Here is a 20,094-nt window from a genome sequence, read left to right as displayed (position 1 = left end):
ATATTCGCACTGCGACTGCGCCAAGTATCTTTACTATGAAGATAGTATTTTTACTCACGGCTTTTTCATCGCTCCGGCGATCGTAATGTGATTGACAGGAAATGGGTGTTACTGGGCGGAAACACGGCGTTTTATGGGCGTGTGGCTGAAAACGCTACCGTTTCCGGAAAAAACGCAGGAGTGGCCGGAGAAACGGGGGAGTGGTTGGGCGAACGCTGGGTGTGTTTGTGACGTCAAACCAGGAACGACAAGCACTGAACTGATCGCACAGGCAGAGTAAGTGTGGAGCTACTCTAAAACTGCTAAGTAGTTTGTGATCGCAATATTGCGAATACATCGGTCGCAATTTTAAGATGCTAAGATACACTCCCAGTAGGCGGCGGCTTAGCGTGTGTAACTCTGCTAAATTCGCCTTGCGACCGATCAACTCGGAATGAGGGCCATTGTCATGTACTTATGTAGGGATTCAGATGGAGGCTCCTTTTGGGCTGTTCTTAATCTAACCAGATAAGTATTTACAGGTGCATCCTCATACATTCAGATCCAGCCTCCATATGCTTAGCAGCGTGAGATGACTGGCATGCGTGAGCCGCCAGGTTCCAGCAACTCTGCTAACACTGGAATCTTTTTTTTGCCGAAAATGCGTTTTAGTCGCAACGCAAACAGGTTAGGACTCACGAGGAGACCGAGCTGATTAATTTGATATATGGCACTTGTATATTGTGTGTGACTGAATCTGTATACAGAACAGAACTTGTATTGGAAAAAAGCTGCAGATGCTACATTGTAGCACTGTGTATGCAGATTCAGAGACTCAGTCGCACACTTATATACCAGAGCCATATGTCACATTAATCAGTGCAATCTCCTCGTGCGTAGTAGCCGCATTGCGTTGGGACTAAGATGCATTTTCGGCAACAACAAAAAAAAATCGCCCTGCACCAGAAGATTCCCACACGTCCTGACGTGCCAAGAGGGGCTATTTGGTGTGACTGCAGTAAAGATGTGTAATTTTTTTACCTACAATACAGTACATCTGACACAGCTTTGGTTTAACAAACTGTTACAATAGATAACAAAATAGCACAATAGTGTTTTATTCTTTAAACAATCATTTGTTAATATAAAATAACAAAAAAAGCATGCCAACATTCCTGATATAGGACAGATTAGCGTACATCTATCTGGCAATTCCCCAATGCTGACCCAATCCAATAGGGCATTGGCAAATCCTACATATTAAAAATCCCTGATTCGCCATTTCCAATCATTTGTGGGTCAGAATTGGTGAATCGAGGATTTCCAACATATTGGATTTTGCCCGACCCAGTTCCTTGTAGATGTACGAGCCCCATAAGTTATATTGTAAAACTGTAGCAATAGGTTCCTTTCAGCCTCAGTGGAATAACTTCAGCCGGTTCCACCAATCAAGAATTTACAGTAATACAATATCATAACTGCTCCTTGCAGGTTCTAAAACAATAATAGAAGGCTTTATTGTATGTGAGAAGTACAGCATATCTGGAAGCTTTTGTCAGTGGATGGGAAATAAGTGTAAAGTGAACACTTACAACCTGTGGATTGCAGACTAACATATATATAATATATATAGTATATATCACAAATTAGATGTCCTCTCCTCATATAGAATAAAGCCCCCGAGCCAAACATCAAACGTTCATATGAAACTCAGGAAAAAGACATGCACGGCCCAAAGTCCTCAGTGTAGGAGATCTGTGCCTGCTCAGGAACACTGGACACGTATCCGCAACAATCCATGCAGCTTCAAGTTCCTATGGGCTTCATATACAGTACTGTAGCACTTATTGGTCCTAGTCTCATTGGTCATTTTCTCAATGACTTAATAATTGTCTAGTACTGTATACGTCTTCACACGTTTAGTAAATACAGTTTTCGATTTCCATCTTTCTTGTGTGCCTTTCAGTCACACTTGTCTGGGACACTCCCGAAAATCGGGTGGCACTCCAGGCAGCCCTGAACAGTGGCCAAGTCTCCCAGAGCCGGCCCACTACCCTATGCCAAGCTCACTCATAAGTGGGCGGACTGATGACGCGGTTTGTGCTGAATTGCAGCATGGTAGCTATGCTGTCTGCTGTACAATGCCCGGTAATCTCTGCATTGTATAGCGCGGAGTGTGGTAATGATGGTACGATTGTGTGTCACATTCCCAGCATGCCTACGTAACACCGACTCCCGCTGTGCCGACCTGGCAACCAGGAAGTCGGTAACTATGCTTTCAGCCATGTGTGTATAAGGGATGTAGTTAATATCCCGGTGGTCAGAATACTGACACAGGGATCCCGACCGCCGAGAATGCCGACAGCTGCGCCAGGACTATTTCCACTCGTGGGTATCCACGACACCCATAGAGTGGGAATAAAACCTGTGGCGAGCGCAGTGAGCCACCAAGTCCGCAAGGGGCTTTGTAGCGTTCGCCCCGCTACCGGCATTCTGGCAGCCGGGATCCCAGTGTCGGTATTCTCACCTCTATCCCAGCCGCCGGGATTCCATTCACAACCCATGTATAACACAAGCCAGTTTTGAGGGGGAAGGGGGGGGTTCTTTTTTTTTTTTTTTTTTGTCAAACGTCTTCTCAGAAGAAAAGATCAGTATAGATCATGCAGTTTATTGTATAATAAATCCATAACAGGACATGCACAAGCCAATAAGTCTGGTGGTGGAAAACCAGCAGGATACATATCTCTCTAGAACACCTGATCAAGGAATAGAAATCTTAGAATCTTAGTAGTAATCATATATACATATATATTTATATACTGTCTGTAGCACATTTCCTGATTCCCCAAAAATCAAGAAATCTAATATTTATAAATTGAGAAAACTTCCGTCAAATAGGCATCCTCGGTCTAGAACTATCCTCAGGGCAGAGAGATAATACAGACTACTGTAGCTAACCGTACAAGGACACGTCCCTTACCTTGCATATAAGCATGCGTCCCTTACCCTGGTGTACAAGCGTGTGTCCCTTACCCTGGTGTACAAGCGTGTGTCCCTTACCCTGGTGTACAAGCGTGCATCCCAGACCCTGGTGTACAAGCATGCGTCCCTTACCCTGGTGTACAAGCGTGTGTCCCTTACCCTGGTGTACAAGCGTGCATCCCAGACCCTGGTGTACAAGCGTGCGTCCCTTACCCTGGTGTACAAGCGTGCGTTCCTTACCCTGGTGTACAACCGTGCGTCCCTTACCCTGGTGTACAAACGTGCATCCCTTCCCCTGGTGTACAAACGTGCATCCCTTCCCCTGGTATACAAGCGTGCGTCCCTTCCCCTGGTGTATAAGCGTGCGTACCTTACCCTGGTGTACAAACGTGCATCCCAGACCCTGGTGTACAAGCGTGCGTCCCTTACCCTGGTGTACAAGCGTGCATCCCAGACCCTGGTGTACAAGCGTGCATCCCAGACCCTGGTGTACAAGCGTGTGTCCCTTTCCCTGGTGTACAAGCGTGTGTTCCTTACCCTCGTGTACAAGCGTGTGTTCCTTACCTGGCGTACAAGTGTGCATCCCTTCTCCTGGTGTACAATCGCATGTCCCTTTCCCTGGCGTAAAAGCGTGCATGCCTTCCCCTGGAGTACAAGTGTGTGTACCTTCCCTTGGCGTACAAGCGTGCATACCTTCCCCTGGAATACAAGCTTGCGTCCCTTCCACTGGTGTATAAGCGCACATCAATGTTCAAGCGTGCATCCCTTAACTGGTATACAAGGGCGTCCCTTCTCCTGGTGTACAAGCGTGCGTCAGCGTACAAGCACACGTTCCTTCTCCTGGTTTACGTCTCCCCAGAGGGCGGCACTGTCACTGCCCTGGTGGCACCTGCCTCTTGCTTGTGAGGCACCTGCAGGGGCACCCTGCTGCCTGGAGAGGTGCCAGTGCCTCCTTAAGACTCATCTGACACCATGTTCCCTCTTTTCTGATGTTATGATATCACATGTGCTGTGGGTGGGGCAGGGTAGGGACCACCCGTAACGCAGTAGTGGGGTTCTACAGTGCTGCTTCCACAACCATAGAGGGACAGGTCCACTGCCCTTATATTAAACTATGACACATGGAAATAAAGAACTGGAAATATTTCACTGTAATGATTTTCCTATTAAACATCAAGAATATACATACTATAAACATAGGTAATCTAACACTTAGTGCTGTGTGCAGAAACAACATCTCTATGCAACACTTCACACACACAACACAACACAACACAACGTATCCGGTACGTACCAAAACCATCTGCTGTAATGGGAGGGCAAAAATGAAGAGAACAATGGAATAAACCAAACCCATTATGATTAACACATGAAGGTTTGGGGGAAACATAATGGGGCACACTTATGAAAACGGGTAGAAAGGATGAAAGGTGGTTTGGCATTACATAAATAAAAGGTTGACATTTTTCTAGAGCAGTTTAAAAAGAAGAAAGAAGACATCTTGCTAGCAGCTATGGGTGCCGCCATTTTTATCTATGCACTGGTTATCATGAATGTCAACCACTGAATGGAACAACTGGCATAACCAGGAGTCAGAGGAATCATCATATCTGTGTAGGTGGAATAATGCAATTGTTTACAGCTGAACCTATGTCCATTTAATATAGCTGAGGAGGAGTGTGCGCAGGAGGAGACCAACTTCCATGACTGGTCCTCCCACGCACATGTCCACGTTTTTGGTCAGAGCGATGACAGTCCTAGGGAAAAGCACACAAAGGACATTTTTGTATGTGCTAAAATGGTTATAATATTATTTTGCCATCAGACTTGGAAACAGATGGAACCTTCTCAGCCAAACTGCCATTTTGTTGAAACTTGAGAGAAAATGTAATGTAACCCGATCAATTTCTTATAATTTCCTGGGTTCTGCTGGTTCTGTAATGCCCAGGGTTATTTCATTAAGTAGAAATATATAGTGTATCCAGTGGTGGTTACTATTGAGAATGGTTGGTGGTGGCATAAGTCCTCCTAAACCAGTGGTAGCAACAGAAAGAAGATATGTTGTCTTTAGATTCTAAAGGTAGGTCCACCGGAGCTCTGTCGTGCTGCGGCACTAGGGGGCGTGACTACGTATCATTTCAAATACTGTGGCCTTCTGCCCATGCTGTCCGACGGGATTTGGTATTAGGCATCCTGGTTGCAGATGCAGTGGACGTAAATTGGGCGTAGATGCCCCGACATTGTGCATAAGAATAAGTGGGTATGAATAAGACAATATGCAGAGTTGTATCGTCTTTGCAGTGCAACCGCCCACATCCTTATCCTTTGATACCCGTCATCATTATTACTTGCTCTGCTATGGTATGCCTGGAAACAGATGCATATATGCTTCTGTTCAACTGTGCTTAGCCCGCAGTTGGGCCAACACTCTCTGCCGACATAAAAATACCCCATTGTAGCCTATATACTGTACATCTCATTGGTTGCTAGTAGAGATTTGACGGCAATGCACACAATTCGCATCGCCTGTACTTGCGTACACCCAGTTCCAGAGAATGCACAGTGCGGAAACACACAAGATACTCTCCTCAAATTTTCCCTTAGGTCACTGTGAAGAGCACTGCTACGCAAGTTAACGGGGAGGAGAATGCCACAATTTGACATGGCTGCCTGTTGTGCAAATTACACCTTTTGTGTGTCCAGATGGTGACATGAGGAGTGGGAATTGCCCACATCATTGATGATCCTTGCTGGCTGTGACTTTTTTTCCACACAAGAGGACTACAAGGTAGCAGAGATAAAGGTTGTTTCTCAGGATTCTCAATCTCGGTCCTCAGGACCCCAAAACAGTTAATGTTTTCCAGGTCATCTGTGGACCTTTAAAATGTGACAGTTGGTCATATACCTGTGCACCTGCTGGGTAACTTGGAAACCTGTTTTGGGCCCTGAGGAGTGAGTTTGAGGATCACTGCTTTATCCTTTCCAGATGAAATATTGCAGAAAAGCACATTTCTAGGTGCACGTCGACCAGTGCTATAAAAACTCCAGCACACTACGTGTATTAAAGAAGGTCCTGATGAAACCTCACTCTCACGGTTCATTAAAGACACACACGAGCGGGAATTTAAGAGAAAAAATGTAAAAGCTAACATAATGAAATGGATGGTCGCAGAAAGACTCTGAAGTAATGTTTTCTCTCTTTCCACAATATGCACATTTCCAATTGGTACCAGAGTCCAACAAAAGCAGCTGAAATCTGATTTTCTGGGGGTCAATCCCAGGTAGTGTACCTATGAATGTGTACCTATTCTTGCTAACAGAAATGCTCTGCACTTTGAACTTTTGTAAATGACCTCTCAAGTCCCAAGTATTCTGAGGAAAGGACCCCATTCCATTATATATAACCAAATGCAATGTTCTGTTCCCCTTCACCTAATTTTATAAGAATATTTTTTTTTAAGCAAATGAGAAGCAAAACTGAGGCAACTGTTTTTGTTTTAAATTCACGGCCCCAAGGCACATCACCACCGAGGGGGAAGCAAGTGGGGTGCTATGATAAGAGGGCAGCTTATGATGGCACAGTTTCTGGAGAATTACATCACTGCCTCAACTATCCTGACCATTTCACTAGGAAGTGGACAATGACAGTCCAAGGGGATTTCCAACAGAGTAGGTAAGGATGATTTAAATGCATAACATATAATCTCAGATTAGGGGGTACTGAATAAATGCCTCGCCATAATAAGTACATGTTAATAAACGTTCAGAAACGCTCACACAAAATATCATGAATACCCTATAAAAGGCTATAAGGCAGGGAATATATTGATGCATGCAGATTGGTAGAAACAAAATGTTCTTACAACTGTTTTATGGAAAAGTAATTTATGGAAAGTGCAGATGTCGGGTAACATGATAATCCTTCATTCAATATAATGTGAAAGGTGAATTTCCTATAACATAGGGCATAATATATGCTTGGAAGAGGATAATATTACAGATATGTCCAAAGACATAAAGTGAACCTGTCATATAGGACCTGTCTTATACTCACAGTGGGAACAGCCATTTTCTAGACTGAAAAAAATATTCATATTTGCTGACCCTTGGGCTTTCCCTACCGGGAGGAAACAGCCAGGTCTGCACTGTGGGGAGAGTGGTGCATCAGAAGTGGGCGATGCTGGGGTGTAATGGTGCAATTGCATAATGGTGGCCATGTGAAGTGAGGGGTGGTGCCACGATTCAGCACGAATACATCATCTGGCGCACACACCGCCCACTTCCCGAGTAAAGTGGCAGGTCTGGGCCGCCAATGACTTGATTCAAGCTGAATCGAGTTAATATGGCCACTCCCCCAGCTTCATGATGCCCGTATTAGCATCGGGAAACTTGCTTATTCTTCCGGGAGTCTGGGAGCACTGCTCATTTTCAGAAGCCGATGCAGAAGAGTAGGCAAGTATGACATACTTATGAGAATGAGGTCAACAATTTTGTACCTCAGTGGACTTTACTTGACAGGCCGCAATCTCATGGAACTTGGTTTAGCTCTGAAAATGGCTGCCTGCACCATGTAGAAACAGGTTCCTTTCAACAAAAGTTTACAAAGGAAGAGGGAACACCAGGAAAAAAGTACAATGGAAAGAACAAAACATAAGGAACACAGTGGATACACAGACTATCTGTCTAAAAAGTGCTAATGATCAACTCTACTAAAGAAGAAGAAGCAGACCAGCACTTACCTAAACTTGATCGTGTATTGGATCTTTCTATGATTGCATGTTTACTGGGATTATTTAATACTGAACGTTTGGCAAGAGAGATGTCAGCAGTGACCCGTGTGATGGATATTCTGGAAGAAATAAATGTTCACTCATGTTCAGCAGCTTTGGTAACTGCACTTAATTTTAACTACAGCAACACAATGGTAATATTTCATAGCTTGGTGGAATGTACCCTCAGTGGCTATATTATTAAGTACACCTGTATAACTACTCTTTAATGGAAATTTCTAACCAGCCAATCAAAGGGCAGAAAATCAATGCACACAGACATGGTCAAGAGATTCAGTTGTTCAGATCAAGAAGCAGAATGGAAAACAAATGTCAAACAAACAGTAAATGTAGCTTTTCAGAATGTCAAATCTTACTACAATGATGCAGAGAGCCCATAATGTGTTTCTATAATGACAGCGGACTATAACTCATTATACCTGGTTTCTACTGATCCAGAATACAAAGTGGAGACAAATATTTTATGGGTTGAACCAATACTGGAATGCAATCCATCAATTCACTAGAAACTAGTAAAATCATTGAGGAACGAGGCATGATGTGATGTCATCAGAGCCTACTGAATTTACCACCTGCATACTAGTTCAACCTAAAAAATGTCTGCCCTACGGTAGCCTAGGCAACAGGTACACTTTAAGGAGACTTTTTTTTAATGATGTATCGTGTCCTCTAACCTGATGTACTCCAGATGAATAGGAGCACTCAGTTCAAGAACTGCAGAAATGCCAAATCTAGAGGGGAATGTTGATTAACCAGTGGAAAGAAAAGCTGTGACAGCTGCAGCAATCAACCCACATTTTTCTGTGCGGAGAAAAGAAACACAGACACCCTAATGGACAGTAATAGCGACACGAGAGCCGTGTGCTGGTTGTGCCGGAGTCTTGGTGGATGTGACTCATGGTCGCTAGAATTATTATTAATTAAAATTGGATAAATTAAACATCCAGGTTAAATTGTATAAATATAAACATATAAAAGTTTTGTCCCACTTTGTACTACAGAACATGTAAATAAATGCACCAGAGATATGTGAAACGGAAGTCACGATTGCACTTACCGTCCTTCAAATCTGTGTTTTAAAAAGTCAAATAATGCTTTTTGCATCATATCCGTCACCTGCAAGTAAAAAAATAAAATAAAAAATAATATGATATCAGACAAGGTTGTTACTAACAACAGAGAAAGAGTATTTATGGAATTTGCATTTGTGATGTGTTCAGGGATGGAAAGGCACTAGGGGGGGGGGGGTAGGTTTAGGCATGGGGGGGAGGGGAGGTGTTTAACCGAAGCCGCCAACCCCCGGAAGGTTAGGGTGGGGGTGGTTTAAAAATACTTACCCCCTCCGATGACGGGATCTTCAGTGTTGGGATGCCAGTGTCGGCCATGTGACCGCCGGCATCCCGACGAGCGGTATTTCATAGTGAACCCTTGAATTAGAGATTTAGGGGGACATTTACTAATCAGTGATAAGAGCGGAGAAGTGAGCCAGTGAAGAAGTTGCCCATGGCAACCAATCAGCACTGAAGTAACATCTATAATTTGCATACTATAAAATGATACAGAGCTGCAGATTGGTTGATGGGGCAATTTCTCCACTGGCTCACTTCTCCACTCTTATCACTGCTTAGTAAATGTCCCCCTAAGTAATAAACTAAACAGTGTAACTAAAATAGAAGCTAGCAGAGTTGCAGGCTTCTGTAAAACACCATAAAATACCATGATATAAAGTACAGTACTTGTTACACATAAAAATGTGGCTATGTGACTTAGAGCATCATGGTAAAATGAGTGTATTTATGGTTTTGGGAGCCAAGAAGGAACTACTGATATTCTGGGAACTAAATGACTTTTGCAATAGATACATTTATTATTGGTGCTATAACAATTGTATTGTGCAGACTTCTGCTTCATGCTCATCTTTATGTCTTACCTCGTATCCTTTTAAAGAAGGTCCCACTAGAACTACAGGTCTCATAGAAGGCACTACATCATAAGGAGGGATGTGTTCTGTCTGTGCAGAAATGGAACAAAGTGAAACAGGTAGAAGTCTGAATAAACCTGTTACAGTGATCAGTACTGCAGACTGGCTGGCTATATAGTTATACTAGGCTGCGACTTGGGCTGTGGCATAGACTCTCAGAAATATGGAAGCATCCGGTCAGCAACTTCAGAATAAAATCTTTACTGTAACATACCGCATCAAAATCATCTTACGTTTAGGTAAATCATTCATAGACTTTTAAATACACTACAAATTAACATATTAAATGATTTGTGAATCGATTTGAATAAGTGTACTAACTAAAGTCTAAAGATGATATATTAAGGTATTAATCATTTCTACTCTTACTTTCTGTTTTTGACAGCTGAATGTAAGAGGGATGGAAGCTAAGATGATTGGTCTCTATGGAGAGGTGTCGTGGGTGCAGAGTGCACAGTGGATTCCTGTAAGGTGAATGTCAGACCAGAACATGTTCTACCTTCCCTGGCCCTTTTCTGCCACTGCATCTGCGTCTCCCCGTAGAGATCAATGATCACAAGGTCAGGTTTCTGCCTCTCAGCCATTGAAAAATAAATGGAGGAGTTTCTTCAGGTGTGATCAGCAACTGGAACTTTTACATGTATATTTGTCGGTATCCAATTGACAGATCTACTTTAAAAAGATAGACAGTAGGTCGACCCCAAATGCAAAAGGTCGACAGGGTCAAAAGTTCGACAGGTAAAAGGTAGACAGTGCGTAAGGTCAAAAGGACACCATGGGAAATGTTGACACACATATGGTCAACACAGGTTTATTTATTTTTCAACTCGTAACCAGTGGTAGCAGAGCGAGGCACCTTGCCCGAAACGTGGCAAACGAAACGCGTTTCCACTAATTTGGCTCAGATATGGTGAAACATACAAAAATAAGATTTTACTCACCGGTCACTGTGCCCGGACGAGCTGACATAATAAGGAAGGATTTTGAATCCCGGGTAAGACTCATACCAGCCACACCAATCACACCGTATAACTCGTGATACTATACCCAGTTAATAGTATGAATATAACTGAGCCTCAACAGATGGCTCAACAATAACCCTTTAGTTAGGCAATAACTATATACAAGTATTGCAGACAATCCGCACTTGGGATGGGCGCCCAGCATCCACTACGGACTACGAGAAATAGATTTACCGGTGAGTAAAATCGTATTTTCTCTGACGTCCTAGTGGATGCTGGGAACTCCGTAAGGACCATGGGGATTATACCAAAGCTCCCAAACGGGCGGGAGAGTGCGGATGACTCTGCAGCACCGAATGAGAGAACTCCAGGTCCTCCTCAGCCAGGGTATCAATTTTGTAGAATTTAGCAAACGTGTTTGCCCCTGACCAAGTTGCAGCTCGGCAAAGTTGGAAAGCCGAGACCCCTCGGGCAGCTGCCCAAGATGAGCCCACCTTCCTTGTGGAATGGGCTTTTACAGATTTTGGCTGCGGTAGTCCAGCCGCAGAATGCGCCAGCTGAATTGTGCTACAAATCCAGCGAGCAATAGTCTGCTTAGAAGCAGGAGCACCCAGTTTGCTGGGTGCATACAGGATAAACAGCGAGTCAGTTCTCCTGACTCTAGCCATCCTGGAAACATAATTTTTCAAGGCCCTGACTACGTCCAGTAACCTGGAATCCTCCAAGTCACTAGTAGCCGCAGGCACTACAATAGGTTGGTTCAAGTGAAAAGCTGATACCACCTTAGGGAGAAACTGGGGACGAGTCCTCAATTCTGCCCTATCCATATGGAAAATCAGATAAGGACTTTTATATGACAAAGCCGCCAATTCTGATACACGCCTGGCCGAAGCCAAGTCCAATAACATGACCACTTTCCGCGTGAGATATTTTAGATCCACGGTTTTTAGTGGCTCACTCCAATGTGATTTTAAGAAACTCAACACCACGTTGAGAACCCAAGGTGCCACTGGAGGCACAACCGGGGGCTGAATATGCAGCACTCCTTTTACAATGTCTGAACTTCAGGTACTGAAGCTAGTTCTTTCTGGAAGAAAATCGACAGAGCCGAGATCTGTACCTTAATGGAGCCTAATTTTAGGCCCATAGACACTCCTGCTTGTAGGAAATGCAGAAATCGACCTAGTTGAAACTCCTCTGTTGGGGCCTTTTTTGGCCTCACACCAAGCAACATATTTTCGCCATATGTGGTGATAATGTTTTGCAGTTACATCTTTCCTGGCTTGAATCAGCGTAGGAATGACTTCCTCCGGAATGCCCTTTTCCTTTAGGATCCGGCGTTCAACCGCCATGCCGTCAAAACGTAGCCGCGGTAAGTCTTGGAACAGACAGGGCCCCTGCTGCCGCAGATCCTGTCTGAGCGGCAGAGGCCATGGGTCCTCTGATATAATTTCTTGAAGTTCTGGGTACCAAGCTCTTCTTGGCCAATCCGGAACCACGAGTATCGTTCTTACTCCTCGCCTTCCTATTATTCTCAGTACCTTTTGTATGAGAGGCAGAGGGGGGAACACATAAACCGACTGGTACACCCACGGTGTTACCAGAGCGTCCACAGCTATCGCCTGAGGGTCCCTTGACCTGGCGCAATATCTTTTATAGCTTTTTGTTGAGGCGGGACGCCATCATGTCCACCTGTGGCCTTTCCCAATGGTGTACAATCCTTTGGAAGACTTCTGGATGAAATCCCCACTCTCCCGGGTGGAGGTCGAGTCTGCTGAGAAGATCTGCTTCCCAGTCGTCCACTCCGGGAATGAACACTGCTGACAGTGTTAACACATGATTTTCCGCCCATCGGAGAATCCTTGTGGCTTCTGCCATCGCCATCCTGCTTCTTGTGCCGCCCCGTTGGTTTACATGGGCGACTGCCGTGATGTTGCCTGATTGGATCAGTACCGGCTGGTTTTGAAGCAGAGGCCTTGCCTGACTCAGGGCATTGTAAATGGCCCTCAGTTCCAGAATATTTATGTGTAGGGAAGTCACCTGACTTGACCAAAGTCCCTGGAAGTTTCTTCCCTGTGTGACTGCCCCCCAGCCTCAAAGGCTGGCATCCATGGTCACTAGGACCTAGTCCTGTATGCCGAACCTGCGGCCCTCTTGAAGATGGGCACTCTGCAGCCACCACAGTAGAGATACCCTGGTCCTTGAAGACAGGGTTATCAGCCGATGCATCTGAAGATGTGATCCGGACCACTTGTCCAACAGGTCCCACCGAAAAGTTCTTGCATGGAACCTACCGAATGGGATTGCTTCGTAGGAAGCTACCATTTTTCCCAGGACTCGCGTGCAATGATGCACCGATACCTGTTTTGGCTTCAGGAGGTCTCTGACTAGAGATGACAGCTCCTTGGCTTTCTCCTCCGGGAGAAACACTTATTTCTGTTCTGTGTCCAGAACCATCCCCAGGAACAGTAGACGTGTCGTAGGAACCAGCTGTGACTTTGGACTGTTTAGAATCCAACCGTGCTGTTGTAGCACTTTCCAAAATAGTGCTACCCCGACTAGCAACTGCTCCTTGGACCTTGCCCTTATAAGGAGATTGTCCAAGTACGGGATAATTAAAACTCCCTTTTTTCGAAGGAGTATCATCATTTCGGCCATTACCTTGGTAAACACCCTCGGTGCCATGTACAGTCCAAACGGCAGTGTCTGGACTTGGTAATGGTAATCCTGTACCACAAATCTGAGGTACTCCTGGCGAGGATGGTAAATGGGGACATGCAGGTAAGCATCCTTGATGTCCCGGGATCCCATGTAATCCCCCTCGTCCAGGCTTGCAATAACCGCCCTGAGCGATTCCATCTTGAACTTGAATTTTTTTATGTATGTGTTCAAGGATTTTAAATATAAAATGGGTCACACCGAACCATGCGGTTTCGGTACCCCAAACCGTGTGGAATAGTAACCCCGTCCTTGTTGAAGTAGGGGCACCTTGAGTATTACCTGCTGGGAATACAGCTTATTAATTGCCTCTAGCGCAGCCTCCCTGCCTGAGGGAGTTGTCGGCAAGGCATATTTGAGGAAATGGCGGGGGGGAGACATCTCGAATTCCAGCTTGTACCCCTGAAATACTACTTGAATGAAACAGGGATCCACCTGTGAGCGAGCCCACTGCTCGCTGAAATTTTTGAGACGGCCCCCCACCGTACCTGGCTACACCTGTGGAGCCCCCGCGTCATGCTGTGGACTCAGAGGAAGCGAGAGAAGAATTTTGATTCTGGGAACAGGCTGACTGGTGCAGCTTTTTCCCTCTTCCCATGTCTCTGTACAGAAAGGAAGCGCCTTTGATCCGCTTGCTTTTCTGAAGCCGAAAGGACTGTACCTGATAATACAGTGCTTTCTTAGTCTGTGAGGAAACCTGAGGTAAAAATATTTCTTCCCAGCTGTTGCTGTGGATACGAGGTCCCAGAGACCATCCCCAAATAATTCCTCACCCTTATAAGGCAGAATCTCTATGCGCCTTTTAAGTCAGCATCACCTGTCCAGTGACAGGTCTCTAATACCCTCCTGACAGAATGGACATTACATTCATTTTGGATGCCAGCCGGCAAAATATGGCTCTGTGCATCCCTCATATATAAGACGACGTCTTTAATATGTTCTCATGTTTGACAGGGTCACCGACCACGCTGCAGCAGCACGATCTGCAGGTCTCAGTCTAGTACCTGAGTGTGTAAATACAGACTTCAGGATAGCCTCCTGCTTTTTATCAACAGGTACCTTCAAAGTGGCCGTTCCTAAAACGGCAGTGCCACCTTTTTTGACAACCGTGTGAGCGCCTTATCCACCCTAGGGGATATCTCCCAGCGTAACTTATCCACTGGCGGGAAAGGGTACGCCCTCAGTAACTTTTTAGAAATTACCAGTTTCTTATCGGGGGGAACCCACGCTTTTCACACACTTCATTCATTCATCTGATGGGGGAACAAAACACTGCCTGCTTTTTCTCCCCAACATAAAAACCCATTTTTAGAGGGTTAATGTCAGAAATGTGTAACACATTTTTTTTTTTTATTGCCGGGATCAAGTCACGGATGTTCCTAGTGGATTGTGTATATGTCTCAACCTTGTCGACACTGGAGTCAGACTCCGTGTCGACATCTGTGTCTGCCATCTGAGTGAGCGGGCGTTTTTGAGCCCCTGATGGCCTTTGAGACGCCTGGGCAGGCGCGGACTGAGAAGCCGGCTGTCCCACAGCTGTTACGTCATCCACCCTTTTATGTAAGGAGTTGACACTGTCGGTTAATACCTTTCACCTAACCATCCACTCTGGTGTCGGCCCCACAGGGGGCGACATCACATTTATCGGCATCTGCTCCGTCACCATATAAGCCTCCTCATTAAACATGTCGACACAGCCGTACCGACACACCGCACACACACAGGGAATGCTCTGACTGAGGACAGGACCCCACAAAGCCCTTTGGGGAGACAGAGAGAGAGTATGCCAGCACACACCAGAGCGCTATATAATGTGGGGATTAACACTATAACTGAGTGAAATTTCCCCAATAGCTGCTTGTATATATAATATTGCGCCTAAATTTAGAGCCCCCCCTTTCTTTTTAACCCTTTGAGCCTGAAAACTACAGGGGAGAGCCTGGGGAGCTTTCTTCCAGTTGCACTGTGAAGAGAAAATGGCGCCAGTGTGTCTGAGGGAGATAGCTCCGCCCCTTTTTCGCAGACTTTTCTCCCGCTTTTTTCTGGATTCTGGCAGGGGTATTTACCACATATATAGCCTCTGGGGCTATATATTGTGGTATTTTTGCCAGCCAAGGTGTTTTTATTGCTGCTCAGGGCGCCCCCCCCAAGCGCCCTGCACCCTCAGTGACCGGAGTGTGAAGTGTGTATGAGGAGCAATGGCGCACAGCTGCAGTGCTGTGCGCTACCTTGGTGAAGACTGATGTCTTCTGCCGCCGATTTTCCGGACCTCTTCTTGCTTCTGGCTCTGTAAGGGGGACGGCGGCGCGGCTCCGGGACCGAACACCAAGGCTGGGCCTGCGGTCGATCCCTCTGGAGCTAATGATGTCCAGTAGCCTAAGAAGCCCAAGCTAGCTGCAAGCAGGTGAGTTCGCTTCTTCTCCCCTTAGTCCCTCGATGCAGTGAGCCTGTTGCCAGCAGGTCTCACTGAAAATAAAAAACCTAATTCTATACTTTCTTTCTAGAAGCTCAGGAGAGCCCCTAGTGTGCATCCAACCTCGGCCGGGCACAAAATCTAACAGAGGCTTGGAGGGGGTCATAGTGGGAGGAGCCAGTGCACACCAGGTGACTTAAAGCTTTCTTTAGTTGTGCCCAGTCTCCTGCGGAGCCGCTATTCCCCATGGTCCTTACGGAGTTCCCAGCATCCACTAGGACGTCAGAGAAATGATACAAAAAACTTGTGTCAACCAATTTCACATTGACCTTTTTACCCCGTCAACCTTTTGTACTTGTCGGCTTTTTTACTGTCTACCTTTTCCATGTCGATCTTTTGACCCTGACGACCTTTTGGGGTCGACCTTTTGACTGTCTCTCTTTTTATGGTAGATCTATTGAACCACACCCGTATTTGTTAATGTTACTAGTAGCTCATGTACAGTATGTAGGCTAGTAAATATTCAGAACGTTTCAATCAAACTGTAGCGTCATTACCTGCAATCATTGCAGGCCCTATCCTGCGTATGTGAGGTCGCCCTACAATCCTCACTCTTCTATTACCACTATAAGTCAACCTGCCACAATCCCACTGTGTTTACTTACATATTGTGAGGGCGCTGAAAGAACATTCACGAATATGTAGGCACTAGGACCCAGTGAGATCAAGGACACATCACTGAGAACACAGCTCCTCATTTCACTAGTAACTTGTGTCTCAGTGATGTCTATAGTTATTAGTTATCTGAGAGTGGACAATTTTATATACATTGGTTCAGCTAAAAAAACTGTCTGGATGGATATATAGATGTAGATGTCCATAGCACACAATCAGATCCTAACTACTGTGCTAGATAAATGATAGCTAGAGCTGACTGGTTGCTATGGACAATGTCACCACATTATTTCTCTCTAAAGTTTGATACATCTCCCCCAGTGGAATGGGCAACAAACAGACTTTCGGGTTATCAAAGCGCCACTGCCACTTCCACTTCCAGGGCTGCAATAAGAACCAATGGATCCTAGGTAACATACTGGTTTGGGCCCCCTCTACCCATCTGTTAATCAGTAAAAATGATTTAGGGCAGTGGTTCCTAAACTTCAAGGCACCTTAACAGTCCAGGTTTTCAGGATAGAAATGCATAAGCACAGGTGACATAAATTGGACTTCACAGAGTTTGATTATACCATCTGTACGCAAGCATGGATATTCTTAAAATCTGGACTGTTAGGGTGCCTTGAGGACTGATTTGGGAAAATCCTGAGTTAGGGTAATCTGGGACCCTCAGTGAGCGCTGTGCTGTAGGCAGGAACCTAGATTTCCTAATCAGTGATCCATCCATAGTCACTATCCCATCTTGCTTTAGCATACTGTCTTAAGACCTATAACATGCTACATGTTACAAATAAAACCAATTAGACTGAGTACTTAGAATCACAATGTCACCTATAATGATGAAACTATTTGTTTTAAATCTTTTCCTAGATCATTTTTAAAGGTACACAATTAACGTGGGTGACACTTGCAATAATTTATACTACACACAAAGAAAACGGAGACAGACATACAAATAACATTAGCAGAAAATGTATTTCAAGCACACAAAGCAATGATAGGCAGCAATTCCGTCACTGGGTTAGTCTGGTCTGTGTACTTGTGCCACTGGCATCATAAGCAGGGGACAGCTCCGAGGCACTAAATCAGGCTGTCACATAGTCATTTACAGTGGTGTAACATCCCACTCTCTATAGGGGATCAGTACGAGATACTGCCGGACGGGATCCCGGTGGTCGGAATACCGACTCCAGGATCCCGACCGGCACAATCCCGACAGGGGGGTGAGCGCAATGCAGCCCCTTGCGGGATCGCTGCGCTCGCCACGCTGCGGGCACGGTGCCTCGCTACGCTCGGCGCACTAATTTATTCTCCCTCTGTGGGTGTCGTGGACACCCACAGAGGGAGAATATGTCGGGATTGTGCCGGTCGGGATCCCGCTGTTGGTAGTCCGACCGCCGGGACCCCGTCCGCCGGGATCATGACCGCATCCCCTCTATAAGACAAACTCCTTGTTCTCTCTATACTCTGTAATACTGATTGCCGTGTCCTTATCTGCCACCAGCAGTCACAACTTCAAAACTTGCACCAGCCCTATGGCAGGTGTAGTCTTTCCGCCTGACCCCGGCCTCCTATGGCTGCGGCTGTGTGTCTAGGATCGCAGCCACTTGCAGTGACATGCCCATAACACGTCCACAGAATGGACCATTTTGCCCACACTAGTAGCCATCTCCCAATCACCGCCCAGGATGCCTATCAGTTTCCCGCCAAAATTTTTGAAAGTCTCTGAATGGATCACAACGAGACCTTTGTGTGGACACTCTGTGTAATGCCTGTGCCAGAGCGGCTTTCAGACATTTCCGTGCATGCGCAGATGCAAATGATTGAACAGCTATGTGAACGATCGATATATCGTGGCCTTGTCGGCGGGTGTGTACCAGCCGTATATCTGAGAACGACGCTGTTCACAGAATACTGCTTTGGCTTTGCAGCACAGCTGATGGCCGATATATCTGCAGACCGCCCGTACACTTGCTGCAGAGGCTGCCCATTTGTGACATCAGTCACAGCACATCGGGCCGACAATCAGTACATGTGTATGCACTTACCGATTGTCAGATAGGTCCGTGAACCAGCCGAATGGCCGATCTGTCTGCCTCGTGTGGACCCAGCTTAATATGACGAGAAAGACATGGAAGAAACGGGAACACTGAGGAGCTAATTCTGAGGTGGGAGCTAAGCCAGTAACTCGCCAGTAACTTTGCATCTGGGTAAAACCATTTTACACTGCAGTACAGTATTTATTCTGCGTGCAAAAAGCGATAAAAAAATAAGATTTTACACTTACCGGTAAATCTATTTCTCGTAGTCCGTAGAGGATGCTGGGACTCCGTAAGGATCATGGGGAATAGACGGGCTCCGCAGGAGACATGGGCACTTTAAGCAAGACTTTGGACTCTGGGTGTGCACTGGCTCCTCCCTCTATGCCCCTCCTCCAGACCTCAGTTAGAGAAACTGTGCCCAGAGGAGATGGACAGTACGAGGAAAGGATTTTTGGGAATCCCAGGGCAAGATTCATACCAGCCACACCAATCACACCGTATAACTTGTGATAACTACCCAGTTAACAGTATGAACAAACATAGTCTCGGTCTAAACCGATGAAACTATAACATAACCCTTATGTAAGCAATAACTATATACAAGTATTGCAGAAGAAGTCCGCACTTGGGACGGGCGCCCAGCATCCTCTACGGACTACGAGAAATAGATTTACCGGTAAGTGTAAAATCTTATTTTCTCTAACGTCCTAGAGGATGCTGGGACTCCGTAAGGACCATGGGGATTATACCAAAGCTCCCAAACGGGCGGGAGAGTGCGGATGACTCTGCAGCACCGATTGAGCAAACAGGAGGTCCTCCTCAGCCAGGGTATCAAATTTATAGAACTTTGCAAAGGTGTTTGACCCCGACCAAGTAGCTGCTCGGCACAACTGTAATGCCGAGACCCCTCGGGCAGCCGCCCAAGAAGAGCCCACCTTCCTAGTGGAATGGGCCTTAACCGATTTAGGCAATGGCAATCCTGCCGTAGAATGTGCCTGCTGAATCGTGTTACAGATCCAGCGAGCAATAGTCTGCTATGAAGCAGGCGCGCCAACCTTGTTGGCTGCATACAGAACAAACAGCGCTTCAGTCTTCCTGACCCTCGCTGTTCTGGCCACATAAATCTTCAAAGCCCTGACCACATCAAGGGACTCGGAATCCTCCAAGTCACGCGTAGCCACAGGCACGACAATAGGTTGATTCATATGAAAAGAAGAGACCACTTTTGGCAGAAATTGAGGACGAGTCCTCAATTCTGCCCTATCCACGTGGAAAACCAGATAGGGGCTTTTTTAAGCCGCTAATTCCGAAACACGCCTCGCAGAAGCCAAGGCCAACAACATGACCACTTTCCAAGTGAGATATTTCAACTCCACTGTTTTGAGTGGTTCAAACCAAGGTGACTTGAGGAAACTTAATACCACATTAAGATCCCACGGCGTCACCGGAGGTACAAAAGGAGGCTGAATATGCAGCACCCCCTTCACGAATGTCTGTACTTCAGGAAGAGAAGCCAATTCTTTTTGAAAGAAAATGGATAAGGCCGTAATTT

General features: G+C 45.8%; 1 protein-coding gene across 6 annotated transcripts in view; it reads right to left on the bottom strand.

Moving 5' to 3' along the window:
• The window catches only part of CACNB2 (calcium voltage-gated channel auxiliary subunit beta 2), a 570,712-nt gene that overhangs the window by 10,600 nt on the left and 540,018 nt on the right, over positions 1–20,094 (bottom strand). For all 6 annotated transcript variants that reach the window (XM_063921543.1, XM_063921545.1, XM_063921546.1 and 3 more), the window contains 3 exons: positions 9,682–9,762; positions 8,809–8,867; positions 7,701–7,810 (listed from right to left, as the gene is read on the bottom strand). In XM_063921543.1, the coding sequence (XP_063777613.1) occupies positions 7,701–7,810; positions 8,809–8,867; positions 9,682–9,762 (250 nt within the window). The remainder of the gene's footprint in view (positions 1–7,700; positions 7,811–8,808; positions 8,868–9,681; positions 9,763–20,094) is intronic.

Source organism: Pseudophryne corroboree, chromosome 5 (assembly GCF_028390025.1).
Source record: "Pseudophryne corroboree isolate aPseCor3 chromosome 5, aPseCor3.hap2, whole genome shotgun sequence".
Lineage (NCBI taxonomy): Eukaryota > Metazoa > Chordata > Amphibia > Anura > Myobatrachidae > Pseudophryne > Pseudophryne corroboree.
Note: the sequence above shows the minus strand (reverse complement) of the source record. Positions and strands in the feature narration are given on the sequence as shown.